This window comes from Mugil cephalus, chromosome 2, assembly GCF_022458985.1.
Source record: "Mugil cephalus isolate CIBA_MC_2020 chromosome 2, CIBA_Mcephalus_1.1, whole genome shotgun sequence".
Classification (NCBI taxonomy): domain Eukaryota; kingdom Metazoa; phylum Chordata; class Actinopteri; order Mugiliformes; family Mugilidae; genus Mugil; species Mugil cephalus.
The window spans coordinates 2614648-2642587 of NC_061771.1; the positions used below are offsets into that span (position 1 = coordinate 2614648).

The following is a 27940-nucleotide window of genomic DNA, read 5'->3' on the forward strand; positions in this document are numbered from 1 at the left end:
GATCTCTGCCTTAGGGCTGGATTTGTATAATATTTTAACTTCATTTAAAAATTTTGACGGCTGAGAACTAAAGGAGAGATGATGTTCTCTGGTCAGACATAATGTGGTATGCAGCTATACAGCAAGGCAGACCTACTATTTCCTTTTTAAATGAATCCCTCATGGATAAATTAGTTTTTTGCATTTAACATTTAACCATCCATTTATACACACACACAAGAGAGCACGTTTAGAGCAGTGGTCACTGGACAACCATGCATGTGATGCCTTGAGAGCACTTCCGCAGATTTTTAGGTGCGTGCTCAAAGCACCTCACCCATAAAGATGCAGAGAGGATTTGAACCATTGACCTGCTCCAATGTCTGCCTTTCCGCTAGATCACACTGATAATTATGTGTTGTTTTAAATGAGGAAGTGTTTTGATAGATAAATGTTATTTGATGAGCCAAAGCACAAAAGTGACAAAAAGTGCTAGTTATGGAGTAATTAATGGAAACTTCAAAGGCAACAACATCTAAAAATGCATCCTGTGTATCATTTCCAATTTCGTCCAGTTCAGGCGCCAAGAAAAGTTCCTTGGAAAACATAACAGCTAACTAACACCTACACCACTGCTCCTCCATGCCTGGCAGAAATGCTTTCACTTCAAAATCATCTACCATGAGGCAAAATCTGATGAGTCTGTATGTGCGAGGAAGCCAGTTAGCTGATAGCACATCTCTCCCCCGATCCAATTATAAGAAGCGGAGCATTTACTTTAAGCCTGTTAATTAGGAACCCGTCAGGCAGGGCCAAGGCCTAATCCCCTTCATATCACCCACCTAACGCCACTTTGCAACAGCTAAATGATAACAGCGGAAACGATTGCCATAGGACAACATCAGGACGGCTTCTGTGGGCACACATAAGCTGTAAATTTCTCTATGTCTTACAAATATTTCCGTCCTTCATTAATGTGGTGTACACAATACCGTGATCAATTATAAGCGTAGATAAAGTGAATTAAAAAAAAAAAGACACTTCATGGCTGGCTGTAAAATCAACCAATCTTCTTTGATGTCTGCTGTGTAAACCCTTTCCCATCCCTGCTAACCCTTAACCGCATTAATACAAGGAGACAGGAGAAGGCAATGAGGAGCAAATAATGATGTGAGTTGAAGTGTATAAGCTCTTGTTCTGATCAGGGCAGAGACATCTGAACTTCAGCTCCCTCTCACTGATTGATGACCAGATGGTTCTATAGTAAGTGTGTAATCCATGCAGGTGTAAGCATCTTTGGATGAAGGCCTTGTATTGATGTCAGATAATCCCTTTCATCACAATGATTGTACGGGATCCGCGTCATGTCCCTTACTGTATTGCTGCTTTCCGGTCCAGTGATTGAGCCATTCTAACACACCACTCAATATGCCTGGACTGGAACAGATGGCAAGAATATTTTATTAGTTCATAATATTGCAGTTTCCTGGGAGAGGCAGCGAGGTAAATGAGAAAGCAGTGGGTGCAATTGTGCAAGATGGTTAGACACTTTGATATAAAGACTATGATTGTGTTTTAGAGTTTTTTTTAGTTTCATACTAAAAAAAAACTCTAAAACACAATTAGAAAATAAAAACTACACGCAGGAGCAGTCCTTCCATGCTGACACATTTTGAAACCTCTTGTTGTAATCTCAATGGTCACTGCAATAATGACATGAGAGTTGTTGGATTTACTACTTTCCTTGTCAAAACGTGAAGTTAATATAAAAACCTGGGCAGTCCATTTTCACCATGTAGACATGCACAAATGACTGATGGTCTTGGCAACAGTCAACAGTCTTCCACTACTAATGTTATGTGAATGTCGCTTAGAAAATGGATAGAGAATAAAGCTAAGTGCCCAAGTTTACTATAGTGTACTGTATGACAACTTCACGTTTTGGGTTAGGGTTAGAAATTCAGATAGTTGTGATTATATCTGATGAAGTGAGACTCGAGCCTTGAATAAATATTCTTGCACTGTGAAGTGAGAAGCTTCCTCCCACTGAAGTGCCATGCTGTTGGCTGTCCTTGAAGCCACCTGTATGCCTTATGACTCAGGACAAGACACTTTGGCCCTGTCTCGAAATAAAAACTCACCCGTGGGGTCTTGCCAAACCACCAGGCACTATACTTAACAGATTATTCAACATCATTTTGAGCCCTGTGGGGCAATCAAATCAGTTCAGCCAATGTGCTTTTAAGTGGCCACTCTTCCTTTCTGCTTCTCATAGCAACTCATTCCCTATGGCTCTATCAATATTAAGAAGTGTCATTCAGACATTTGCGTGACAGGAGCTACTTACCATTCCAGGAAGTGCTGTCTGATTTCCCTCTATCCAGGCATTCAAGCAAACAGCTCTCGCCTGCTTTGAAGCGAAAGCAATAGCTATGAATAATTCATTGATTTGTTATGTTAAGATTCAATCTTCAAGCCGCGTGTGTGGAAGTTAAAAGTTTAAAAGGTTACCTGTGGAAGATGAATTAATTGAAGTGATTTGCAGTAATTATATCTCATAAACCTATGAGAGTACGTAAATGCTGGTTATGATCTCTGCTCCTTTGAAAATAATACAGTTACAGAACAAAACAAAACTCTGGAAAATAGCTTCGGCTGCTAAAATGAGTGCAATACTTCTTCAAAACTTTCTTCAAAACCGAAATTCTCTCATAGGCATAAGCATGGGAGGGGCAAGCATTATAAAAGTAGGACGTGATTTGTTAGTCACAGATGTTGGCTGGTATTTTGCCCACTGAAAAGGGATGATAGGCAGCTTTGGCTCTCTTTGCTCCCCCAGTGTCTCGGCATAATAAGATAACCTCTGATCCATATACACTGAAGAGAGCAAGTTAAGTAGGGCAGGATTTACTCAGACACAAAAGACCAGATTTTCGACTACTTTAAGTCAAAGATCTGATTCTTTTGCGTCTGTCTAACAAGAGAGGGGCGACACAGAGCCTCACACAGAGACCCCCGCCCCGCCCCTCCGAGGTATGGCGGTATTACAACTATCAGGTCAGATCTGTAAAGCAGACGTTTAGGTCATAAAGCCAGGTCAGTACTTTACATCTGAGTCCACACTCTAGCCATGTTTCAAAATACAACCACCTCACAGCAGCATAATGCTCTCTCGCTAATCAGGGCATTTCCCATTGAGTGAAGTAGACTAGACACGTGTCATTGGGATACAGATGTATGTAGATGTATGCGTATAACTCAGACACACTATAAAATAGCTCATGTAGTGAAGACTGTATGGAATACGTCTTTATTTTTGTCCTAGTTTGGTGTGGTTGGGGACTGAGACTGCTCACCTTCAGCGCCATGTTTGCTTCCCTTCCTCACTCTTGCATTCCTTCGAAATAAATAAATAAATTTCAAGCACACCCATTTTGTCTGTAAAAAAATGCTCACCCTTACTTTGCCATGTTGTCACTGTCTTGAGACAAAACTCCCTGTCCCCTTTGGCTTCTAGTTTCTAATTTTCATCTACTGCTCTTTTTATGCTCTGCTTCCTGGTATTTGTGTTTTTTTTTTCTGACACAACTCATTTTACCTCTTTGTCCCAGCTTTGCATTTGTAGTTCCTTTCTCGTTTTTTCACTGTCAATCATTTTCTCTCACAAAACCTGTCATCCATGATTGCAGCGGTGTTCATCTGTCTGAATTCCTACCTTTGTTTTCACACTCACTGCTTATCCACTTCTTTGCCTGCTTCCAGCCACCTTACTTTCCACTTGTTTCTCCCTCCCTTCCCCCATCCTCTTCATGTATTCCAGCTACTCACCAAAACATCTATTTACCTGGCCTTCCTCATAAATATGACTATCTGCTTCAACTCCCCTTTCATTAATTCTTTCTCTCCTCCCCATGTGTTGCAGGATATTCGTGGCGGGAATAGGCTTCTTCAGCCTGTGCTTTCTAATGACCTCTCTGGGGGGGCAGTTCTCAGCCAAGAGACTGGGGGACTCCCCTTTCACCATCCGCACAGAAGGTACTGACATGTGCTGTGTGTTTGTTTGTGCATGCGTACATGCATGTGTATGTATGTGTTTGCAAACAGTTCCTTCTCAGAGTTAAAATGCTCTAATATCACTGTACACTGCGATGCTATAACTCTCCACGGCCCTGCTGGCGCTTCACTGTCATTTGCCAGTTTGTCAAAGCAGCTCCACCTGTCAATAGAAGCAACATAGAAAATGGTCTGCTATGTCAGGATGGGGTATGAGTATCATAAAGTAAATCCCACTGCAGAGCCAGAAGTAGTGAATGTGTAAGATATTACATTAATACTGTATGACCTTCAGCACAAAAGCGTCTTCTTGTAGAGTTGGGTCAAATAGAGTCCATGCCTGTTAAGCATTACCACAAGATGTGAGGATTCTGGGTCATTAGCTGACAGTTGTTAATGATCATTTTGTCTAGCCTTGAAGAGTAGACACACAAGAAGCAACTAGCATGATGTGATGATGAAATTCAAGTGAGATGTGGTGGTCGCAGATGAAAAATCTTGGGTGTGTTCCTACTACTGACCAATGAGAGATACCTTGGTGATGCTTGAACCACTGGGTGAACCCTGATGGAGCGTTGTTGACTGTATTTTCTTTTCGACAGGAGAGCAGTCACTAGCAATTTTTCCATACACTAGCAATATTTTTATGTTCTGCTTGAGATTTAGGTGATTCACCTAATTGGGACGTCAACGTGCCTCACGAAATCAGTTAATATGTGGAGTCTGATGAGATCTGAAGGTTTAAATATATGTAGTATTCCACAGAGGCGGAACAGTGGCTCAGTGATTAGCACTGATGCCATTGTAGTCATTTTGGTCATTGTTCTCTCCGGGTGCTCCGGCTTCCTCCCACCTCCAAAGACATGCTCGTTAGGCTGATTGGTGCTGATTGGTGCGAGTGTGAATGGTTGTATGTCTCAGTGTTAGCCCTGCGATGGACTGGCATCTTGTCCAGGGTGTACCCCGCCTCTCGCCCCATGCCAGCTGGGATAGACTCCAGCAACCCCCACGACTCTAGTTCAGGATTAAGTGGTATGGAAGATGAGATGTGTATCTCATGAAAGAAACAGTTCATGACTGCGTTTACTTTTTTACTTCATAAATATGTTAACATATATGCTCCTTTAATTAATCAGAAATGATTATGTTGATTGAAGTCAGTGTTGTGCCATGGACATGGATTGTGTATGGCCACCATAGTTGTTATGCTGGACTCCTCCAGCACTGAATCATCTCATTTAGTTTTTCCTTGGACTGTTGAATAGCTAAACTTCTTGTGATTCCCATTGTTTTGCAAACAGTTCTTGATCAGTACTCTTCTCAGATCTCATTTTCTCTGAGGCATTCTTCACGTCAGCAGATCTGACGTGAAGTGTTTTTCAGATGTTTCACTGATGGGATGGTTTCGTAACTCCGGTTAGTTTTTGCTGATGCCATTAGGGGACAACGTACTTTTTGCACCCTTTACTGCATATAATTTGTATGGTATCCAACTTTATTTTAAGCTGGGTGATTCCCCAATTCACACTTGTTTATTTGATCTCGGCATGATCTTTTATGCACGGACCCGACTGTGAGAAAAATATGACCATGAACACCATGGATTCCTATATCACAACACCCAGCTTATCTGTTGTTGCACTTGCGCTGCATCAGCACAGGTGCATCTCACCAATGAAATGTCATTAATAAGCTGAGTTGCCAGCAATATTGCAAGTAGGCTGACTGCCAATGGCAAGGCAAAAAAAATCCCTGTCCGTACAAGGTGTGAAGATTGCAAGTCAGGGGTCATTTTGTGGAGGCCGATCAAGCACTTTCTATTACCAACGGAGTTAAAATAAGAAACCTTCTGCATTTCAACATGTGTGTAGCAGGTGTGTATCCTCTGCAATGGCTGGAGCTTGCCCATGGATCAATTTGCGTGGGTGTGAGAGGTCTTACTGTGTGTCTGAATCACTCAGGTGTTGGTGTGCGTTTGTATGTAGACTGTCAGAGAGACGCAGTGAAAATGGAAACTGAAAGTACAGGACCTAAATGAAGGCAGAGGCGCGAAGGGAGGCCTGTAAAAGCCCAGGAGCTGCAGGTGCGAGAGAGATAATGGGACAGAGGGAAGGAGGGTTGGGTCACTTATGTTTGTGATAAATTGAGATTAATGTGTTTGTGTGATAATTTTAGGATTAGTGTGTATGCCTCAGTGTTTTTCTTAATAAAATGTTCTTGATTAATCAACCACACATGCGCTGCAGCTCTGGAAGACATCTGGAGCAAGCTCATTAAAAACTGTACAGTGTCCCACTGTGCATAAGAGTGTGTGTGGCTGCATGTATTAGTTTGTATCCTTCATGTATTTTCTTTGTGCTTGTGTATGCACAAAATATGCCCACATGTCTATCATCTTCTTCACCGGCTTCCTTTGTTGGTGAACATGCCCTGCTGTTTCGCCCTCGCCTCTCCCTTTATGCGTGTCTACGTGGTTTTCTACCTTACACAGTGTCTTGTCGCAATCTCTATAGTGTGTATTTGTGCACATGTTTATGTGTGTTTGTGATGAGCTGGCAGGAAATTGGCTGTTAAATGGGGCGACCGCAGCAATGTGGGACAAGATTGAGACCAGAGAGACTGAGAGACCGATCCATCTGCTCTCTGCAAAATCAGCTCTGCAAAACAACTGGCCCTTTCATTAAGCCTCCGCTCACCACCTGCAGAGCAGCGCGCACACACACACACACACACACACACACACGCACACACACACACAGTACAGAGTGAAGACACTAACATGTTTCCACCACGAGACAACAGCAAATAAAAATTATATTTTAGATGTAGAAAGTGAACAGATTGTGACTGATTTTATGACCTTTTAATAATAACTCTCCCTGGTGAAATTCATTTAACTGTAGAAGAATATACACCAAATACTTACTAACCAGTTCTTCTGTGCCTCATATTAGGTTCAGAGAGGAAGCAGCAGGTAGTCTGGCAGTTGTTGACTATAAATGTTGATGAGTTGTCTGAATAGCCAGGCAAAACTTTTCAGGTTAATGTTTTAAGCTTGTAACCTTAATATCTTTCATCTGAGGCTTCCCACAACTGGGAGGTGTAGTAGTAGGTAGTCTGTCTTGTGCCTGTGAAGAACTGGTATCATTAGTTGAAGAACCTACAGTGCAGGGCTCAGTGGCGGTTCTAGATCAAAATTACCAGGGGGCCGAGATGGGCCAGTGTTTTTTCAGGGGGGCACATATAAGGACAAAAACAGGGCAATATTTAAGCGTTAAAAATGTTTAGTTTATTTAAAACCAAAACAAAATACATTAAGTATTAATACAATAAGACAAACATTCTTTGTCCCAATAAACATAAAATAAAATGTGCTCAATAAACCTTGAAACCATGTTTGTCTTTTTTGTAAAATAAGATTTCTCTTTTTGCATAAAATAAAACTTTTATCGGCACAATGACACTTTTTTAATCTAAGCATTTAATTACATGCATTTCTTTTTCACAGCATGAGACTTAAATGTACAATCACACTATCTTTATCTAAATCACTCATCATCTCATTCTTTGTGTACAGTAAGGAGGAAAAATAGAAAGAAAAAATAAAAAGGACAAAATGTCCTCCTTGCTCCGTTTCATGTTGATAGCCCACTAAAAAGAAAATGGAGGATTGTAGCATCTACTCTCAGAAGGCCATTCAAGTTTTTCATTAAACAAGTAGCTACATGCTGTTGGTTGTTTCACCGATTTCCCAAGCATGTCATCGTGCTTACTGACTTCAATAGCTTTGCTTATTCACAAACATAACAAGACCAAGCCGTGATTAAACGCAATAAAAACGGATTTTATCATTGTAGTGACTAACAGTAAAACATGAATATGTGACGTTATGTCGTCACTGGCGTTATGAAATTGAACCGTTTTCCAACCTTCTCCTCTTTGCAGTAGTCCATGCAGGGCTGCTGGCTGTTCGCTTTCACATCCAAAGTTCTAAATTCGTGCTGCCGGTCTTCCAGAAGCCCAGTCCAGTAACACTGTGTGTGTAGCACTTCAAGGAGTCCTATAGAACACTCCGTCGCTTTAGTTCCGATCTTCAAGGCAGCGCATGTCGCCATTAGATATTAATAAACCTATTATACGTTCAGCGCGGGGGCCACAACAGGGGCCAGGAGCAATTTTACAGGGGCACTGGCCCCTGTTGGCCCCTGTGTAAAGCCGCCAATAGCAGGGCTGCCAGCAGTACCATTAGGTGGAATCAGCTCAGTGTCGAAACACTGAGAAGATTATGGTCTTTTTTAGATGAATTATGTTTTTATTTCAGTGGCTGAATGTCACTTGGCGCAGCAGCTCGGTGGTTAGCAGTGAAGCCTCCCAGCTCCGGTTTCCTCCCACCTCCAAAGACATGCTCGTTAGGCTGATTGGTGACCCTAAATTGCCCCTAGGTGTGAGTGTGAGTGTGAATGGTTGTATATGTTTGTGTTAGCCCTGCGATAGGCTGGTGACCTGTCCAGGGTGTACCCCGCGTCTCACCCATTCACAGCTGGGATAGACTCCAGCAACCCCCACGACCCTAGTGAGGATAAGAGGTAGTAGATGAGATTAGATATATCTATAAAAGTATAAATGAAACCAATTATTTATGTATTATATATTCTTATAATTAGATATTATTGAATTATTCCTGAGTTGAAACATTTACTGGGAGGTTATTTTTCATTCCATGAGTCTCCAAGGCTGATTTCTTTTAATTCTCTACCTTTGGCTCTCTCTCCCTATTTTTGACATGACCTCAAAATAGAAACGTTTCATTTCTGTAATGGGAAAAGTGCACTTCTTAAAAAGATGTGTGTTCTTAATGATAATTTCCATTTAGGGAAGAGACTAAAATAGTTTGTCCCCAATAGCTTTCAACAATCATTTAGTCACTATTTTTACAGTCTAAATTTTGCCATACATTATTGCGTTTTATCGTCATTATATACAAGCCTTTCTTTCTCCTGAGGCTTGACTCAGCAGCTGTCATCTGAAGCCAAGCACCATACACCAAACATTTACAAGATGCTTTTTCTCTATGTAAATCAAATTCACAGGATTTCATCTTGCATTGTGCCGTAGTCATTTTTACACATATTACCAGTTTGAACACAATAATGGCCAAATTTGTGTAAGGCTTTGTCACCGTAGTGGGAGCTGCACTGATAGTAATTGTTAGGGTATTAGCTGAATTTCATCGGCACCTCGCGCTTCGGTGGCTTATCGGCTTCCACTGGAGATTCAGAGTGCTGGGGTTTCACTCAAATCCCTGTCTCTCCTCGGTGACTCATCAAGAGCTGCAAGGTTGAGATGGAGAAAGAGGATGATGAAGAAAGAGGTGGAAGAAGAATGGAGATTGCATATGTTTGCGTGTGTTTCTGATTAAACAAAATAATGAGATTTTTGGAGGTGTCATTGCTCTCAAAAGAGGCGGAGGCAGTAGAGGGATAAAAAGAGACATAGGCAGAATTCTTTTCTCAAGATTAAAATACACTACACATAAGGGAAATGTTAGCTTGATCAAAGGCCCTCCCTATGGAGCTTGCTCATACTCTGCGGTTTATTATATTAACAAGGTCTCATACAGTCCCTTTACTCTAAGCATGTTTCTCACCACACTGTTTGTTCTGACATCAAGACTCAGGACCTTCTCACTCTCTAGGACTGATCCCCAAAGAGAGGAGCATGCAGCTTTCTCATTTCTGTTGGTTTAGCAGCTACCCACTGCTATTCAGTAGGAGATTTGAGAAATTATATAAAATGTCAGAAGGAGAACTGTGTCTGGGAGTGCTGCTGTGCTTAGATCCAACCAGGGGCTGAGACTAATTGTTGTTTGACTCGCATTAAACCAAGTTCTGTGATGTTCGCCTGGGAGTTTCATACCCACATGTCACATTCCCCAAAGACATAATCGCTTGTTTCCTAAGAAGACTGCAGTCTAGAAAATAAGTAGCTGCAGCTTACATGCATGTATACTTTGATTATTAAGAAGTGAATGATTCAGGACATGCAGGTGTTGCCGTACATCCGTATGCGGTATCTGATCATGGTTAAGCGCATCACACTCCCCACCTCTGAAGCCTCCTTTCATGTTTTATTTATTTTTTTCACACTAGATGTTCATATCTATCATGAATTCCCTGCAGTTATATTTCCTTCCCATTGCTTCATGTCCAACAAATCTGGCTTGACAATCTTCCCCGTGTCGCTTGTGCAGTGGTGGAGTACACTTTATCAGTGCACTCATAGCCTGTGGAGTTTGAACGGATTGTGCATGTACGTGTGTGGGTAGGTTTATAGGTTTGTGAATAACTCTGGATAACACCATCAACTAAGCGCCAGAAATAACAGTAAAATGGATTAGGAGAAACTCAAAAAGTGTGTGTGTGTATTGGGGTTTCTTCTGACATGTGTTAGATTCAAATTATATTAGATATATGAATAATAACAGTCACATTTTCATTACAGATTCACATATGCATACAAATGAACAAACTCAATATAGCCTTTTGTGTCTCTGCATGTTGACTGAATATTTAATGTTTAATTATTGGAAATCTTCCCTTTTGTCACTTTCCTTATGTTGGATGAATAAGTAAATAAATATTCTTCATCACTTACAGGTCGGCTCTTTTTAAATGGTTCCATTAGAATCATCCAATCATGAGCAGGGAGTAAGGATGTGGATCAATTCAGTTAAATTTTATTGAATTTTATTCCTATAGTATCAATAACAATACAAAGTGTCTGAAGATATTTTACAGAACCCAAAGTTTTAAACCCAGGAGCAAGCACTAAGGCAACAGTGGCAAGGAAAACTCCCTTTTAACAACGTTGAGTAGAAGCCAGCTCATATGGAGGGACCCATCTGCTTGAGGCCTGCTATGTAGAGTGACAAAAATAAGTGTAAAACCAAAGAATATTTGCCATTATGGTTGCAAGTCCAATGTTTTGTTCACCCTTTTTATGCACCCCAACCTCCAATTTGTGGCTCTGTTTCTACAGTATGGTACCTCAGTTTACCTCATTACCTGATTCATACTGTGCACTATTGTGACACTACGGGATCACACAAAACATTGCTTGCACAAAAAGCTGTGATATAGGTTTGTTGATATTTAGATGTAATAGTTTCATATGGAATGTTTCATGTCAAAATTCAGAAATTTTCAGGAGGCTCATGCAGCTTCCTCTGGTGAGATGAATGTTTTGTTGTGTTAGTCTTTTTTTTCCAAAACCTCATTGAGGTGTGTTATTCAATGATGAAATATTTCAGGATTTTCCTGTGACAAAATAGCACCACGCACCTTTCTCAATTTTCTTTACGAGTATATTTTGTCTGAACCTCATTTCGACAATCTGCATTTATAACTTTCCTCATTACCTTTGTTTCCCCTCTCTGTAGACTTAAGGCCATTCACTCCTTTATTCCATTCAAGCTTATTCCTAACACCAATACATATTAATGAAACAGCCTATCCAATTTCCTTGTAAAGAGGGCCATTGTTCAGGCCTAAGTGCTATTACCTCAATGTAAATGAGAAATTTCTCCACAGCACATTATATTACGGTTATGTCTCTGAGAAGGTTACTCAGCAGCAGTATGCTGTCTCAATTACCTGGACTGCATCAGGCTTTGTGTACAGGTCGCTAGCTCATCATTTCCCCTGCCATAAGCTGGTTATTTTGCCAAGTCCTGATAGTGTCATGCTCAAGTGTGTGCATACTTCCTTCCTGCAGATACTGTATATACTAATGATGCAAAGCCACAGACTCTATTGGCTAACAGTTTAGCACGACTACAGATTATATTATGTCTGTGTTGACAGAAAAGCAGCTGAATTTGTCTGGTTCCTTTACTGGTGTTGGCTGATAAGGCACACTAAGCATGACTTAAGATTATTTCTTACCTTGAGCCACTATATCTCTTTCTTGCTCTCCTCATGCTCATATTCTCTCTCATCTCATAAATTCCCTCAGAGATGAATATATTAAGTGTCCAATGTAAGACTGAATAATTGCAGGGTAGCTGTAGCTTTTTCCTATTCTCTCTGGTTCACTTCTGCCTATTCCTCTGCCCCCTGTTACATTCTTGAGTGACTGTGTTGAAGGCAGCTGGATGTGTCCTGCACAACCAAAAGGGCACTTATGTCATTGTCTAAGAAGCAAGCCCGATGGCCGCTGCAAAGCAAGAAAAACTGACACAAATTGGATTTTACTGTTTGAGTTCTGACTGGTGCTGCTGTAAATTTGATCTTTTCACCAAAAGTGGAAAATTAGTAACCCAGGCTGTTTATCTTGACAAATCAGCTCTTAATCTTGGATTAACTGTAGTGGATGCACATATGCATTCATTAATGTATTGATTCTGTTCTCAGTATTCGTTTAAAACTGCCTTGTGCTAGCTTTTCGCCTGCTGAAATGACCTTCCCTGAGAAGGCTTGAAAGATGTGCAAAGGTGTTCGCAGGATAATACGATCTTTAAGAGCACAGATTTTTTATCATTCTGAATGATAGAATCATACCTGACTAATATTAGAACGCACTACACTGTAAACACATTAGACCAAATACCACAACACTTGAAAGCCTTTATTATCTTCTTAGTGCACTTCATTTTGTTGTATATAATATTTTTGTTGGTGTGTAGACTTTGTCTTTTGGAAACTTTGCCGTTTTGCAAAAGAATGTGGTGCAGCCGCTGTTCTTTCAGAAATGAATATCGCTCAGGCTTTCAATGTTTTGATAATACCATGTGGTGGAATGAAGGTCTTATGGAAAACACTACACACACTGCCAAAGACAGAAAGTGGCAATGTTCTGTTTATCACAGAAAATAGTGGATTTAATGGGAAATGGAAGTTTCATTGTGCAGGAACATGAACAATGTTATATAGTAGTAGTAGTCATTGTTTCAGTTGTTTCACTGGCATCATGGTAGGTTGTTAATAATTTAAATAAATGTGTCCACTGACAACTGAGTGGACTCATTGATGCATACTTGTGTTGTTTGAACACAGCAACGCTCATAAACATGAGCCTTTGAGGGGTTCATTGAATGATAATATAGATAGGTATGTGTGCTGAACCACAGCTGCACACAGTACACGAATAAAATTGCTCCTGGCAGAAATGGATAGACAACAGAATTAAGTGGATGTGGGAAATGCATGTATACCCTGCCATAAATAAATCATGTTACCAACACTGATTTTTAGATTAGTGGCACAGTAAATCCCACACTGTATGTACTGTATTTATAGTGCTTTGTTGGATGTGGCGCTTGAATAGCAGTTCAACACCAGTGAGGGCAGTAGTGCTATTTCAGGAAACGCTGCAAGGGGGAAGTGACACGTCTTTCAGGGCAGCAGAGATGCAGTGTAGATAGACAGATGAGGAAAACACAAAGGATCTGAATGATTGCTCTAATAAGAGTTAACTCTGCTCGGTTTTGCTTGTTTGTTTCACAGTGGAATACACGGCTGTTTGATTTGCATTGTTTGCTACCATCACACTGCAACCCTCTTTTCATCTTTGCCTCAGTATCCCTTCCTTTTTCTGCTTCTTGTTATTTTTTAGTCCTTTGTTATGGTGTCTAGTTCGAGTGCATGTGTTGTTTGTCAGCAGCACAATAAGTGGATGTGGAATTGTGGAAAAACAGGACTTCAATAAGTAGATGTGGTTGATTAAAAATAATTGGTTGTCTCTGTACCAACTCCCCAAGTTTTAGTGTTGTGGTGTCATTTCAAATGAGCCACCAGTAGAGCAAGACTTTGCATTCCTGATCTCCATCAGCTTTTCTTTTGTGGAAGAAACTTTCTACACATTTGTTTCATAGAAACCACTATTCCTTAGTAAAAGAATCTGCATAATGGTGCTACAGTACTGAAAACACCTCGTATAATCTGCTAGACTTCAGTGCAGGCATCAGTGAAATACTTTGGTTTCAGTGGAGGATATGATGTCTTAAAGTACTGAGGCACTTTGGACTAAAGTATGAAAGCTTTCATCTGTGTTCTTTTTACTCTCATACTGTTGAGAGCTCCTTCCCTGTACACTAATGAATCCTAGACCAGGATCTTAAATGTGCAAATGATCAAAATCACTGTACTTTTTTGCACATAGCCTGAACATACAGTCTAAACATATTTCAAGTTTTAAAAACATTGCATAATCAAGTGACTTACATCAAAGGCTAAACTGACTGACTGTACTGTAAAAAAGTACTTTTCATACAATTCCTTCCTCTCACTTCCCCTGAGCTGGACTTAAATTTGTTATCTTCTACCATACAGTCTTGACCCAATTCCTCCAGGATGAGTCCTCCTGACAGGCAATGGCAGATAATGAAAGAAGCAATTTGAGCACACACACGAAAAAGCCCTGAAAGAGAGGAAAGGTGAACATTGCTACACACTAGACAGGTGGACTTTTGTTTAGCTTGTCTGGAGTGCTGAGATAGATTGACTGTGTCTGCTCTCTAAAGTAGAGCAAAAATAAATAGTGAGAGTTCAGGGGGCGATAGGATGTTTTCTTTCTAAGAAGCAGGCACATGATGGGGGGAGCAAATGCTAAACTAAGACATGTCTATGACATGTGCATAACCCCTGTCTTATGTGCACTTATCACACAGTCACTTGAAATTACAGTCAAGCTCTTTACAACTCTGTCCCCCCTGAGCTCATCCCTCTGTACAGTATACAAACACATGCCTCAAATTTCTGTGTGCGTAATCACGTGCCAGAACATAATGACACCAGCAGCACTGACATTGCGTTACACATCTTTCAGGAGTGTGTCACAAGCTGCTGAGGTTTGCCAACAGTCTTGTCAGACCTAAAGACTGAAAAACGCACTTCTTAAGACCCTCCTGATCCACAGCTGGGTCCACTGATTTTTGACTTTACTTTACAGGTGTAGTAATATTAATATGGATGAGAGCAATCATTTCCAAGTTGTGTAATCCATTAAAATCACCTGAGTTTTTGAATAAACTGACTTTGTTTGTTTTCAGATACCTATGTGGTCCAGTTCAAAAACATTTGAACAACATTTATGAATACATTTGTACACATATTTTAACATTTGTTCTCTAAAAGAGAAGCACTGTGCTCTTTTAATATGTGCATGATGAAAAATGGCCAATAAGCTGAATCATTTATTGGTATAAAAATCGATCCATGTACATCCACGTTGTTTAGACAGCATGAATGTTGCAGACTGAAGGAAATTTGCAGTTTAATTCTTGTACTTCATTGTTTTCGTTCAGCAATCTCACTCATGTTTTGAAATGTTGTTTTTTTTTTTTTTTTTAAAGAAAAAAAATCATAATTCTCACAGTCCCACAGAACTGCTTTACGGAGCAGTTGGTATAGCAACTGGTGGTTGTCATCACACCCTGTTTCTATAGCGTCAAAACATTGATATGTGAACATGAATAAACATTATATATTAACTACCTAAAATGACACAAATCATCCTTGAAAAACAATATCTGATGTGTATTTTAAAGTTTTAGTTCAGCCCTTGACCCATCCACTTTATATCCCTTAAGTTATGTAGTTTCCGATGAATGTAACTTTGTAAGTATATTTGTACATGTTCCATTGTTAATAAAACTAATAATAATATTTTTTTTTTCCCACCTGCACCGCCACCTTCTCCATGACTTATACTGCAGACGGTCACTAGGGGGAGCTCTACTTGCTGTGGCTTCACTTTTGAGGAGCTGTTCTACCATTCATCTTTATAATGTCTATGGTTTATTTGCATTCAGAGCTGATCAAGTACCGTGTGTATTAGAGTGCCAAGCCTTAGGTCTTTCTCACTCTCGGGAAAGTTTAAATGGTGATACCTGTCAGCTTGGATGATATGGCCCGTTCGTTCTTCAGTAAATAAAAAACATGCTGAAGCACAACAGTAAAAGCTATTTCTAAAAGCTTTCCCCCGATCTCTCATTCTGTCTTTTATGTCATGTAACATTCAGTAGATTTGTCTGCTGAGACATGCATCACGTCTGAACGAGAACAGCTTTTTTTCCCTTCGCTGTCAGGAATGTGCTTCCTACAGTTGATAGGTTTGAGTACAGTCATTTTTTGGGATTTACAAGTAACAGTGTGCTTAATCCAAGATACTTTAGGCACAGGTTGAGCTCCTTATAATAAATATAGCTTAATCCAGGTGAGCTGTGGAGTAGTGGTGTAAGAATACACACAACTGAAGGTTTGGTTTGAATTTTCATCTGTTCTCTCCCTGATAGTAGTGCCCTTCTATTGGACCTCCACACAGTTGATAATCAGAACCATGCCATTGTACCACTAATGTATTGGTCAAAATGTTCATCAAAGTGTATATGTATAATGTTGGCATAAATGTCTTGGTTGAGATTTAAATTTCTGTATTTGCCTTGGAAGAGCAAGTTTGATTAACCTGTTTTTATTGATCCCTTTAATTACCTTAAAAATCTGTGTAGCTTCCACTTTACTTGGCTGGGAGCAATCAAATGTTTCTGATTCAGCATCTGGTGATCCTGGTAATACGCATAAATATGTAGGTTAACAGTAGATTATTTACACATTCAAACTTGTGATTCTATCATTTAAAGGCATATAAATATATCTTTAAGAACCAGCTCCACTCTCCACCACATGCACACGCACAGCCAGCTATACCAGAAGCAGCAGAGCACAGACAGTTTAGCAAGTCAATGGAGAAAATTGCCCCAAGCCCCTTAGCACAGTTTGTGCAAATAAAATCCATGTTACAGTCACAGCTAGAGTAAATGTTCACAGCAATTACATATATTTTACATCTACTTTTAAATTCACCCTGCTGTAAAGCAGTTAGTGTATCTGCTTCTCCTCCCTTGAGATTGTTTCACCATCTGTCTATGGTGTCCATAGATTTTTGTCTATTTACAGTAAACACCAGGTTCCCTCACTACCTTGACTTATGCCATAGAACATGCTATACTACACATTCTTCTGTTCTGTCCTGTAGATGCAAGGCAACATAAACTTGTGTTGAGTGTCTGTAATTTTTAGTGTCCCAAGATTTCACTCTTTCCTATTTCTTCTGTGCCCAGGAAACAAAGGTCACTACCATCCTACCCTGGCACTGATGTCAGTAGACTGTTGCTGCGTGTGTCTAAGTGAACATGTATCATTATTTAATAGACCAAGACTGGGCGTCAAAGGTCAAATTAGCCTCTGTTTGACACTTGCATAGCGTGTTGTTTTGTGACACTTTTGTTATGCCAGTTTCTCATGTGTTTATGTTATTTTAAGCAACACAATGCTGAGACCAGACCCACAAAACTGAAAGACTATTATAATATTATTTTAAATGCATCATGTCTGGATATATTGGTATATGCTGTGTGTTGGCTGATGAGTAACAACAACGTTACAGTGTAGAAATTCCAAACTAGGTTCAGAAACAGTGTCACCAATGCATAGTTTGTCGACAAGAGAGTCAGGTATCTTTTTCACATGGATTCTATGACACAAACTGGAGCACTCAAATTATCGTTAACCATTCGTTGTGCTTGTGCTTCCATCTATTATTTTACAATGCAGTTTCTAGTTATATAGGATCAATAGCAATAGATATTGTCTCGAGGAACACAACGCCTGAAAACAATAGAGCAAACACGAAGGTGACAGTAACAAGGAAAACCTCCCTTTTCACAGGAAGAAACCTTGAGCAGAACCCAGGTCATGTGGTGGCACTCATCTGCTTGAGTCCAGGCACTTAAAGACAGGAAAAGAGAAAAGTGAGAAGAGTGAAGCAGGAGGAATAAGATAAATATGTCATACAAACTGTACCTACATAGATACATACATACATACATACAAACATGCAAACAAAGTGCAGTTACTACTAAAGCACTAAAGCATGTTATATGAAAACTTTATAATATAAACCTCAACATAGGGCATAAAAATGTTAGTCTATGATGAGTGAATATAAGAGGTAGCATAGGCAGGTTGGAGAAGTATTTCCCAATGAATGAAAAACTGTCAGCACAAAGCGTCACAGCCTAAAAACCAAACATCTGTCATCAGCTGAGGACAAGAGTGAAATATTATCCCTATTAGACCAACCAGTATCTGTTTAGATGAAGCCAGCTTGTCTGGATGTAAGTGAAACCATGTTATCATTTGCTGAGCTAGTCGGGTGTGGAAGCAATAAGTAGCCTCTAGTGGTTTTTTGATTTTTTATGTAGGCAGATAAGTAAGAAAGAGAAGCTGCAGTGCAGAAATGACAAATTATGTGTTAAGCTATGTCAGTCCAGTGCAGAGTACATACAACTTGTATGTTATTCAGAATTATTTTACATGAGTTAAAACAAATTACAGTTGACCAGCATGGTGTACTTTAATTAGTTTTCAAGCATTAGTATCCTCCTCTGTCTTTTTAGTATGTATATTTTTACCTATACAGGATATGATCAAAAAGAATTGCAAAACTTTGTCATATATATTGGTGTGTGTACGACAGCTACTATCCAAAAGCCGCTTGACTGACGGCAAAAACGTCAGTCTTCACATGTAATAGCACTCAAGCAAGCAGATTAATGAGCTGATTTCAGAAAACCTTTGCAGGCCTCTTATTGTTCTCTGATTTTGTTTGTCTTTTGCGGATCGTAATGCCTCACAAATGAGGACTGGAGAGAATATGAGAGTATGTAAAATCGTATTTAATATGCCCCACACAAAGGACTGGTAGGAGGACAATCATATATTTATTGGCTTTTGCATTTACACACATAGAAACAGCACGAACACAGTTGGCACTGTCTAGTCACTGTCATCAATATTTCAAAAGAACATCATTGTCAGCACAGGGGAATTGTTTAATAATTGAATAGCCATCTAGAGGGATTTAATATTCTTCCTCTTTTCATGCATGGTTTTCTGATTATTCGTGCTGTGTTTATGCATGGACGTGGATGTGGATGCGGGTGTGCAGTGTTTCTATAACGGGAACTATAATCATAGTGCTCTTGCTTTGCTATGAATTGCCCTCTTTGTAACTTAGCATCTCATGTCTGCATCACCATCGTCGGAATTAAACACTGTCATGTCTCAGGTAACTGAAAGATAATGCAATTATAGGGAGACCGCAGAGAATCGGCTGTAAACAGAAGCTTATTGAAGCCGACATGACTGAGAGATTAAACCAAAGACAGATCAGAGTCTTAGATTTAGTATAAGTATGCGTTGATTTGTGTGTGTATATGTGTCTGGGAGTGTCTGAGGCAGAGCAGGAAGACACAGAGCAGATTACACAACACTGTGTCAACTGGATACGGAGGTCAGTCTTGTCTCAGTCGACTTGAACACGCACACCTATTAAGGTCTCTGTCATTTGGCCTAGTTCCTGCCTCATGGTTTCTTCCATCCCATTGCCTCCGTTTGTTTCCTGGGTTCTTATCGCCAAATCTCACATCAAATCTACTCAAACAGTGTTGTACATTTTAACAGTTTTCAAAAAATGTCCATTTATTTCTTCCATACTTCCATTCAGGCCACTTGTATTCACTAAAGAAAAAGATGCTTTTGTTGCTAAGATATTATATTGGTGGTTGTCACATTTTATCAAATCTTTTTTGGTAATATGCATAAAAGGTGCAAATGTTTTGCTAATCTGCTGCCACATTATGCACATAATAAAAACTACAAATCAAATTAGCCTCTGCAGCTAGGTGCTGATATAAATGTCTTCAATACCATATAGCACAATAAGAAATAAACACAGATGTTCCCAATAAATATATTCAGTCTGAGTCATCGAAATGAAACTTTATTTCCTCCATCGTGAACCACTTATTGTTATGAGGTGGAAAACTACTCAGAGATGAGAATTGTTTTGGTGACGCATGAAACTGTGATAAACGCTTTCAATTATTTAGTGCGGCTTTGTGAGAGCAACTAGCTGATTCTAGCTATGTTCTATCCTTAAAATTTAAACAATGCCCGTGTTTTGTGTATTTACTCGTCTTGAGGGGGAAAACATTTGCTGCCTTAAAATTCAATCAGCAACTGAGTGTTCAGAAGGTTTTACTTGCATTAAACAGTGACGCCTGTTTCAGTGAATGGCTATTGTTTGTGCCATTTTACGTATACTGTGTATGTAACAATACTGCTGTTGGTCTGTGTTTCAGCACTGTATTTTAGCGCTGTGGAACACATGGCACGGTTGTTGCCATTGGCTAAAAGCCTTCAGATAAAAACAGTGTAGAGCTAAATTGCCCCCAGGCCAGCTGTTCCCTTTGACTGTAAACATGTGTAAATCCCCAGTTTGCAGTTCATCCTCCCAGTATCACAAGGCCAGATGTCCATTTTGGCTCCGAGAGTGGTATGTCTTTCCTCTCTCACACACAGTTTTCACCAGTCCTTTGCTTCATTACCTGTGAGTCAGAGTAAATAACCGGATGAGTGAAGGTGCCAGGGTGCTGAAGTGTGCCATTGCAGGGGGAAAAGAGAGAGAGAGAGGGAGAGAGCAGTTCTGCCCAAGCTCTCACCACAGAGCAAATTCTTGACAAAAGCTAATTCATCTGCTGAGGACTGAATTAGAAACGTACACTATATGTCCAGGGAGAGAACGTTTCAAAGTAGATACAATTAAAGGGATTAAGGGATTATAGGAGGGAAGGTATAAAGAAGTCCAAATTAGGAGGAATGACAGAGAGAGAGGAAATAAAGACAAAGGCAAACAATACTGAGAGGTCACTATTTCACTCTTTTGTGAGTGTCTGTACTCTGCTGTGCAAAATGAACGTGTAGTAGAAGAGCTCAAGAAGAGGAAAACACGTACAGTGCCAATATTCAAGAGAAGTTGGGTGGAAAAGTTGAAAAAAGACAAAAGGGAGTGAGTGTCACTTTCACAAGTCATTTCCTCTGTCACCTGTGTGTGTAAGCATGTTTCTTCATATGTCCTACAAACACATAGATAGCCGTTGAAATGCATTTCTCTCTTTTCTGTACCAGTTTTACTTCTGGCCTTTCTCCCTCTCTTCCATCCTTCCTATCCTTCTTGCAGAGCTGCAGTGAAACATGTTTCATTGTGATGTTGATTGATTGGAGGCCTTTGGGTGATATAGTGAAAGACAATGGAGGGGCTAAGAAGACACAGCTCATGCAATTAGTGCCTCCGGCTGGGGCGTTGTTATACACGTGTTCACAGGAGTGCACGTCCAAAACTTGAGCATCATTCATTTTGTAAAAATTTTGTAACATTTATGAACCTTGTTGCACCACTTTTTTTTTTTTTTTTTTCCGAGATTTTCTCTCATGCTTCACAGGGCACTATGAAAAATGTTGCCTTTACATGGTTGCATTTCTTAATTTACATCTTTCGCTTTGCTTGTAGGCAGTCTAACAACGAGGAACAGTAGTCCTTCTTCTTCTTTGTTTTAGCTAACCATACATGTCACTGTAAAACTAGTCATATGGAAATCAACTAACTGATGCCATGATGCTCACTGGGTGCTTCACTGAGCTCTCACAAAACTTTATGAATTGTTATATAATGAGCCAGCTAACAACCATCTTGCAATCTCCCATGACTTATTTGTTTATCAAGCTTGACTCTCTCAAATGCATATTCTAAGGGGTACGGGATAGTTGGTTAGGTTTGAGTTTGAGTGGAGCTGACATTTTGACTTTGACAATAGAAAAATTGCACTTAGTGTCTGAAAGCCAACTGAAGACTGATGATTAAACCATTTAAAGACAGGTTCACACTTTTTAAAATGTGTCAGAAAGCAATGTCAGGTGCCATGTTAAGACCTCTGCTCTCATCATAACTCCTGTCCATACAGAAATACAGTCTCCTTCATAAGAATTGCACTGTGCTTCTGGTTAGAATGATGGTTTGAAAATGACTTAATCAAATTAAATGGAATCTTTACAGTCTTAGAACAGCTCTCCTTTTGTGTTTAACGTAACTACATTTGTTTGGATGTGCATTTTGAAGGAAACAAATATTATAATGTAATATATTATAATACATATATTGGCAAAATAAAACCAAAACTGTCCTTATTGTGCAAAAAGAAATGTTACTTGAAGTGTTTTTTCAGAAAATGCATTTAATTGGAAATGCATAACTTCTGATGTAGCGAACTTTAATCAGATGTTTCATCTTATAGAGGAAGGCAAGTGTCTACTGTATGGTCCCAGCTATTACATTATCCAGATTTTGTATAAGTGCATTTGAATAATTGTATTTCTTTGTCTTCGGCTCCAGACAGCACAAACATTGCCAGTACAAGCTGATGTGAAAGGATCTTACCCATTTGTTTCTACTTCTCTGAGGTTTTGCTTTTGGTTTGCAATCTCTTCTCCTTCTAGTCTGCATATTACAGGCATAATTTGGACTTTATTGCCTCCTTCATATTGTCAGTGTACATTATTTGTACTAATCTAAGTAATCTAACATACTTGGAAAACTTTTACATATTTTCATATTCTTACCTCCACACAATATGAAGAGAATATGGTATTATGGCAGAAAAAATATCTGGGCTCTCTCTTTTTCTTTATGCTCCCTCATCTATAATTGGATTCTTTTTACGTTTTTAAGATTTGCACACAGACACACAAACACATTTGTGTGAACACTGTAGCCAGATAATCTCTCTCTGTTGTGCAGAACATTGTAAAGGTCATGTCACACATATTTTCGTTCTAAATTCCTGCCTACTCCAACCAAACACACACACACACACACACACACACACACACACACACACACACACACACACACACACACACACACACATTCTCACACACCACCATTGTCAGGTTAGCTCTGTCAGACTAACATAAATTGACGTGGTTGTGGTGAAAGCAGCCCCTTTGTCTGTGTTTGTCTGTGTAGTCTGTACAGGAATACTGTGCGTATGCTGTCCCGAAGCTGTGAAAGTTGACAGACAAATGCTATATGGTGTAAATGGTAATTAGGGTGACGGTTTGTCAACCTTGTCCGGATAGTGAGTTTTCTAGTGAGCTCTGTTAAGATCCAGACTGTAATTATTGGGACATTTTATTCCCATTTCTGGCTCTGTCCTTCACTACAAATTCGGTCATGGCCTGATGCTGTGCTCATGCGCTGTATTCCTCATCCTAAAACCTCTCTGATTCAACCTGATGCACCTGATAACACTTTTTGGCAACATTACATTAACCTTACGTTGGTTGACCAGGGAGGCAGAAGAGGAGAAATGTCAGTGGGCTGGAAATATTTTAGGATGAGCAATGGCAGCTAAAAGTGAAGCAGACCGCAAGCTTTACTAAAATGTCAAGAGAAGGAGAGATAACACAAGAAATAATGAAATGGAAAAAGTGCATTAACAGCTTGCTGCAGAAGACTTCGGTCTTCACTACTGGACCAGCATCTGCCTCAATCTCACATCTATTTCACTGTGCAGTGATCCATGTGGAACTACAGACAAACCAATGCGCACACCTGACCTGCACACCAGCTAACCTACAGCATGGGCTGACCTAAAAGGTTTTGTATTTTTATGGTAATTCTATTTTTTTTGCTTGAATATAAAGTGTTTAAAGTATCATCATTATTTGTGCACATTTAAAAAAAAAAAATAAAAATAAAATACTAACTAATTACATGACTAGACATTTGTTTATAGAGTAAACTATGCAAAAAAAAAAAAAAAAGAAAAAAAAAACACTTCAAAAACAAACCATGTAATGAGACAGAGTTCTGGACCCATGTTGTGTGGACTGATGAAACAAATGCCAGGATCTATCAGGCTGCTAGAAAAGGGAAAGTGTAAACAGAATAAGATACAGTTTGTGACTCAGGTCACCCCATCTGTCAAACATGATGGTGCTTTCATTATGGCTGCCAGCAGAAGTGCCACAGTAGCATTTATTGACGATTTCACTGCTGAATGAAGCAAGATGAATGCAAGTCTGTTTACTTTGATTCAGATGCAGCTAAAGTCATGGGGCAGCATTTTATCATTAAGGAGGATAGCAATCCTGAACATACAGCTAATACAAGAGCTTTTCAGATCAGATAGTGGAATATCCTTGACTGGTCTATGCAGTCACCAAAGAACAGTATAAGTCAGAGAAACCCTACAATGAGTAAAAGTTGGCTGCAGTCAAAATCTGGGGGAAGTTCACCAGGTTAGATACATGCTTTCTGCTAATGTCTGTGGGTTGAACATTGCCTGCCAACCTTCTCTAATAAAGATTTAAATGTGACCATTTAGTTTGATGTCATGTGCATGTTTTCAAACCTTAAAAAAAATCACAGGTCACTGCAATTAAAGGTGCATATCTCCTGCACATTTCATACATGTCAGCTGTCTAGAATGTAACGGCCAACAAAGCTGAGGCCTGGGATTTTAATCTAGGTCCATTATTATATTTAAAACAGAATGTCCTGAAGCACCGGCATGAGCACGACATAGTGTTTGCCTTCGTATCAGTCAAAAGGGAGGTCACCACTCAACGTTGTTTCCATCAAATCCAACAAATATTTCTCATGCGTTAATTTTGCTTTGCACCCTACTTGAAATTATGGTCTGAAGATGGAATCACTCTCACTCTCCTTCATCATATTTTAATCAAGAAACAAAAGTACAACACCAACACTCTGAAAGACTACACTTTTCCACACATTACCCATTCATCCGCATATGTGGATATGCAATATGGGCTCTATTCAAATATTGTTTTTTATTTGGTCGTCTCATGTGCTTTGTTTTAATGTGTGTCTGCAAGCAAAGTCACGCTGGGGTTTCACGCTATGTCATCATCGTAGTATAAACTGTGATAAATCAAGACGACAAAGAGGGAAGAAAGGGAAAACAAAGACTGATAGAAAACAAAAGATGAGAGGAAATATCCAAAAGCTGCAAGCAGAAGAAGGGTGGACAATATGAAGAGGAACTGTCTTGTCCACTGTCAAAACATCTCCAAAGCAAAAAATACTAATCAAATGAAATTGCAGATTACGAAAGGTATTGCAAGTGGGGGAAAAAAAGAAAGTGGGAGGAGAGAATGAGGTTGGAATTGCACTGTTGAAACACAAAGAGCTAGATTGCAGCCATACACAGAGTATTTCTTCACCCCCGCCCTGCTTCAAAACAAAGAAGTAATCAAAGTGAAATGACAGAAACTGCCACGTTAATAGGCATTGTAGCTGTCTCTGATTATCCTCTGATCTGTAGAATCTCCCTTCCTGAAATTCAGTTTGCCTTGACATTGCTGGATAAATGGTGAGATAATGTCAAAACCCTATCGATGATAAATATTTCAGAAGCTCAAATTAGAGGGGGAATTAAGATGGAGACGAGTGTTTTTTTTTTCCCCACTATTGCCAATTGCTTCGATTCTGTTACACTTCGGTTCTGGAGGCTACGAAATAGCTTATTGATCATCCAATCATTTCTCATCTTATGTCTTATTAAATGTTTCTTTTATATCATTGGTATTCATTATGTTTACTATATTGCTATTGCAAAATTTCACTTCCTTCATGCTCAGTTTGCTGCACAAGCCCTGCTCCCACCCTATACTTCATTCCCATTGTGCCACTAAAGAAACACATCCCACTCTCTTCTGTCTGCACTCAGTCCTGGTGTTCTTTAGCTAATGAACAGTAGAGCTCCTGCACCATAATAATTAAACTGCATGTAATTTGTAGTAATTGAATGCGGGTGTGGAAACGAGGAGATGAGATGTACTGAAGATTGGAGTGGTTGCGCGGCATTAACGTGCAAGTCTGTCCTCTGAGGGATGAGAGGGGGGATTTATTGGTGACTTCAGTTCATTTCCTACACAGCAGAAGGAGAGCGAACTGGGTAGAGCAGGATGAAGAATTAAGTGAAGGACTAAGAATAGGGCAAGACGAGGAGGATGAGAGAAAATGTGATGGTGAAGATGATGGGTAAGTGTCGAGCCGTCAGAGAGCTCTTGTTGGCCTAGAATTTCCAGTGTGTCCCTCACACACTGAGTGCAGTAGACCATATGTCACCATTCAAATGCACTGATATTTTCACAATGACACAGTCATCTAGAATGAAGTGTGATCCAGTTAACCTGAAGAGTTAATTCCATTCACGCAGATGCAGAATGTATGTGCCATCTGGCCTCTGGCTGTAGCCTTTGCGGTGTGTTCAAGTACAGCTTCTTGGTCTAGTTGTGGCTGGTAGCTCTTTAATGTGGGTTTTAATATGTCTGTACCTTTAGGTGGAGCTGAGGATCAAGTGTGACATAAATGACAAAAAGGAAGGGGAGAATGTGCAGATATGCATCCATTTTGAGCGAAGAAGTAAGTAGTAAACACCAGCTGGAGATTATCATGTGTGTATCTCATTCATGCACAGTTTTAGTCTGTGCAGGTTAAGCTGAGGTGCTGAGTCTATCTGTGGGGATGATGTCATCTGAAGACATATCCTGGAGCTGACAGTGAATAATAGAAAACAACAGGAAGGAGACCATGACTGTACTTGTGGTGTTACTGTGAGTCACAGCTGGGAGCCCTGCATTCTGATGAGTCTTAGTGGGATGGAACATTTCAAGCAAAGCACTTGTGAGCCCGCTAAGTTATTAAGCACTGCTAAAACAGCTCATAATAATCTACTTTGTGATGTATTAGCGTGAGTCTTAATGCTCTTATAGACATTGACTGGATGTTGACATTCGTTTTTTATGTGGATTTTCTTGTTTGGCTTTGAGTGTTTGCAAGAGTGGTGTGTGCGTGTGTGACAAAATGACATCGGCCTCGAGTTAATTTAGCTGTGTCAACCCCTATCCAGCAGACCTTTCTGTCAGCATTCATCAAACCACAAATGGTTTTCTCCTCATGAATATGCAAACACCCCCGCAGCCAATCAGCACTCCACCCCGTCCTACCACACGTAACAGCTCATGCACTCAGATTTACTGTATGAGGGCGTGTATATGTGCGAGGGGAAGTTAATTGCATATACGTGCAATCAGATCTGAAAAGCACATATTGTACACAGACAATCACAAATGATTTCTGACTCACTGTGGGGAGGACTGGAGTTTAGAGCCGTCTCAGAAAGCCACCACATATCAAATGATAAAGGGTTTGATTCAAGACAGTCATTTTCAAAGACAGAGCTTGATCTTGCTTGAGATAGGAGACGTTTTCCAAACTATAGCTCAGCCCCAGGTCAATATTAATGTGTCACTTCTTTCAGCTTAGTTTTCTGTATCTGTATGTCTGATTTGTATCACTGATTAGTTGCAGACTGTCAGTATTAATTGTTCTGCATACTTTCAGTTTGCTATTTCAAATCTTGTTATGATGGATATTTCTCTGTCACAATCTGAGCAATGCGATTCTGTTTAATATGGTTAAATTGCAAAACATCTGAGTAATCAGCCCTCACTGTTGCCATGTCTTTGACCTCTGTCCTTTTCACAAACATGAGCATTCTCATACTGACACAAGAATAACTCAAGGCACGATCACACTCTCTGGACAGCAGCCCCCTTTTTATAATAATAATAACAATGATGATGATATTCTGATTACATATATTACTGTATAAATTTTTTGTCCACTGGTTTTTCTACATGCATTCAAATTTAATAATAGTCTAATTGTCTACATCCTATGCACGAATACAGTGGGTCATGTTAACCTTTTAGAGTATTCACCTAATTGCAATGTGACACTACGAGTAACCAAACAAAATATAATGTTCTGCTCAGAATTAAGTATAAAATAATTCATCTGCAACCATTTAAAGATATTATCCACAAGGACAAATTAAATTCTCAGATCAGATGTACAGCATTTGGAAAACAATGTTTAAAATCTAACAAAATCTTGAAAATACAGTGTGTTTAAACAT

At 39.6% G+C, this 27940-nt stretch overlaps 1 protein-coding gene across 2 annotated transcripts in view; it reads left to right on the forward strand.

Moving 5' to 3' along the window:
- Nucleotides 1-27940, forward strand: part of LOC124999921 (alpha-1,6-mannosylglycoprotein 6-beta-N-acetylglucosaminyltransferase B-like) — a 103288-nt gene that overhangs the window by 1383 nt on the left and 73965 nt on the right. For both annotated transcript variants that reach the window (XM_047575167.1, XM_047575175.1), the window contains exon 2: nt 3902-4014. In XM_047575167.1, the coding sequence (XP_047431123.1) occupies nt 3902-4014 (113 nt within the window). The remainder of the gene's footprint in view (nt 1-3901; nt 4015-27940) is intronic.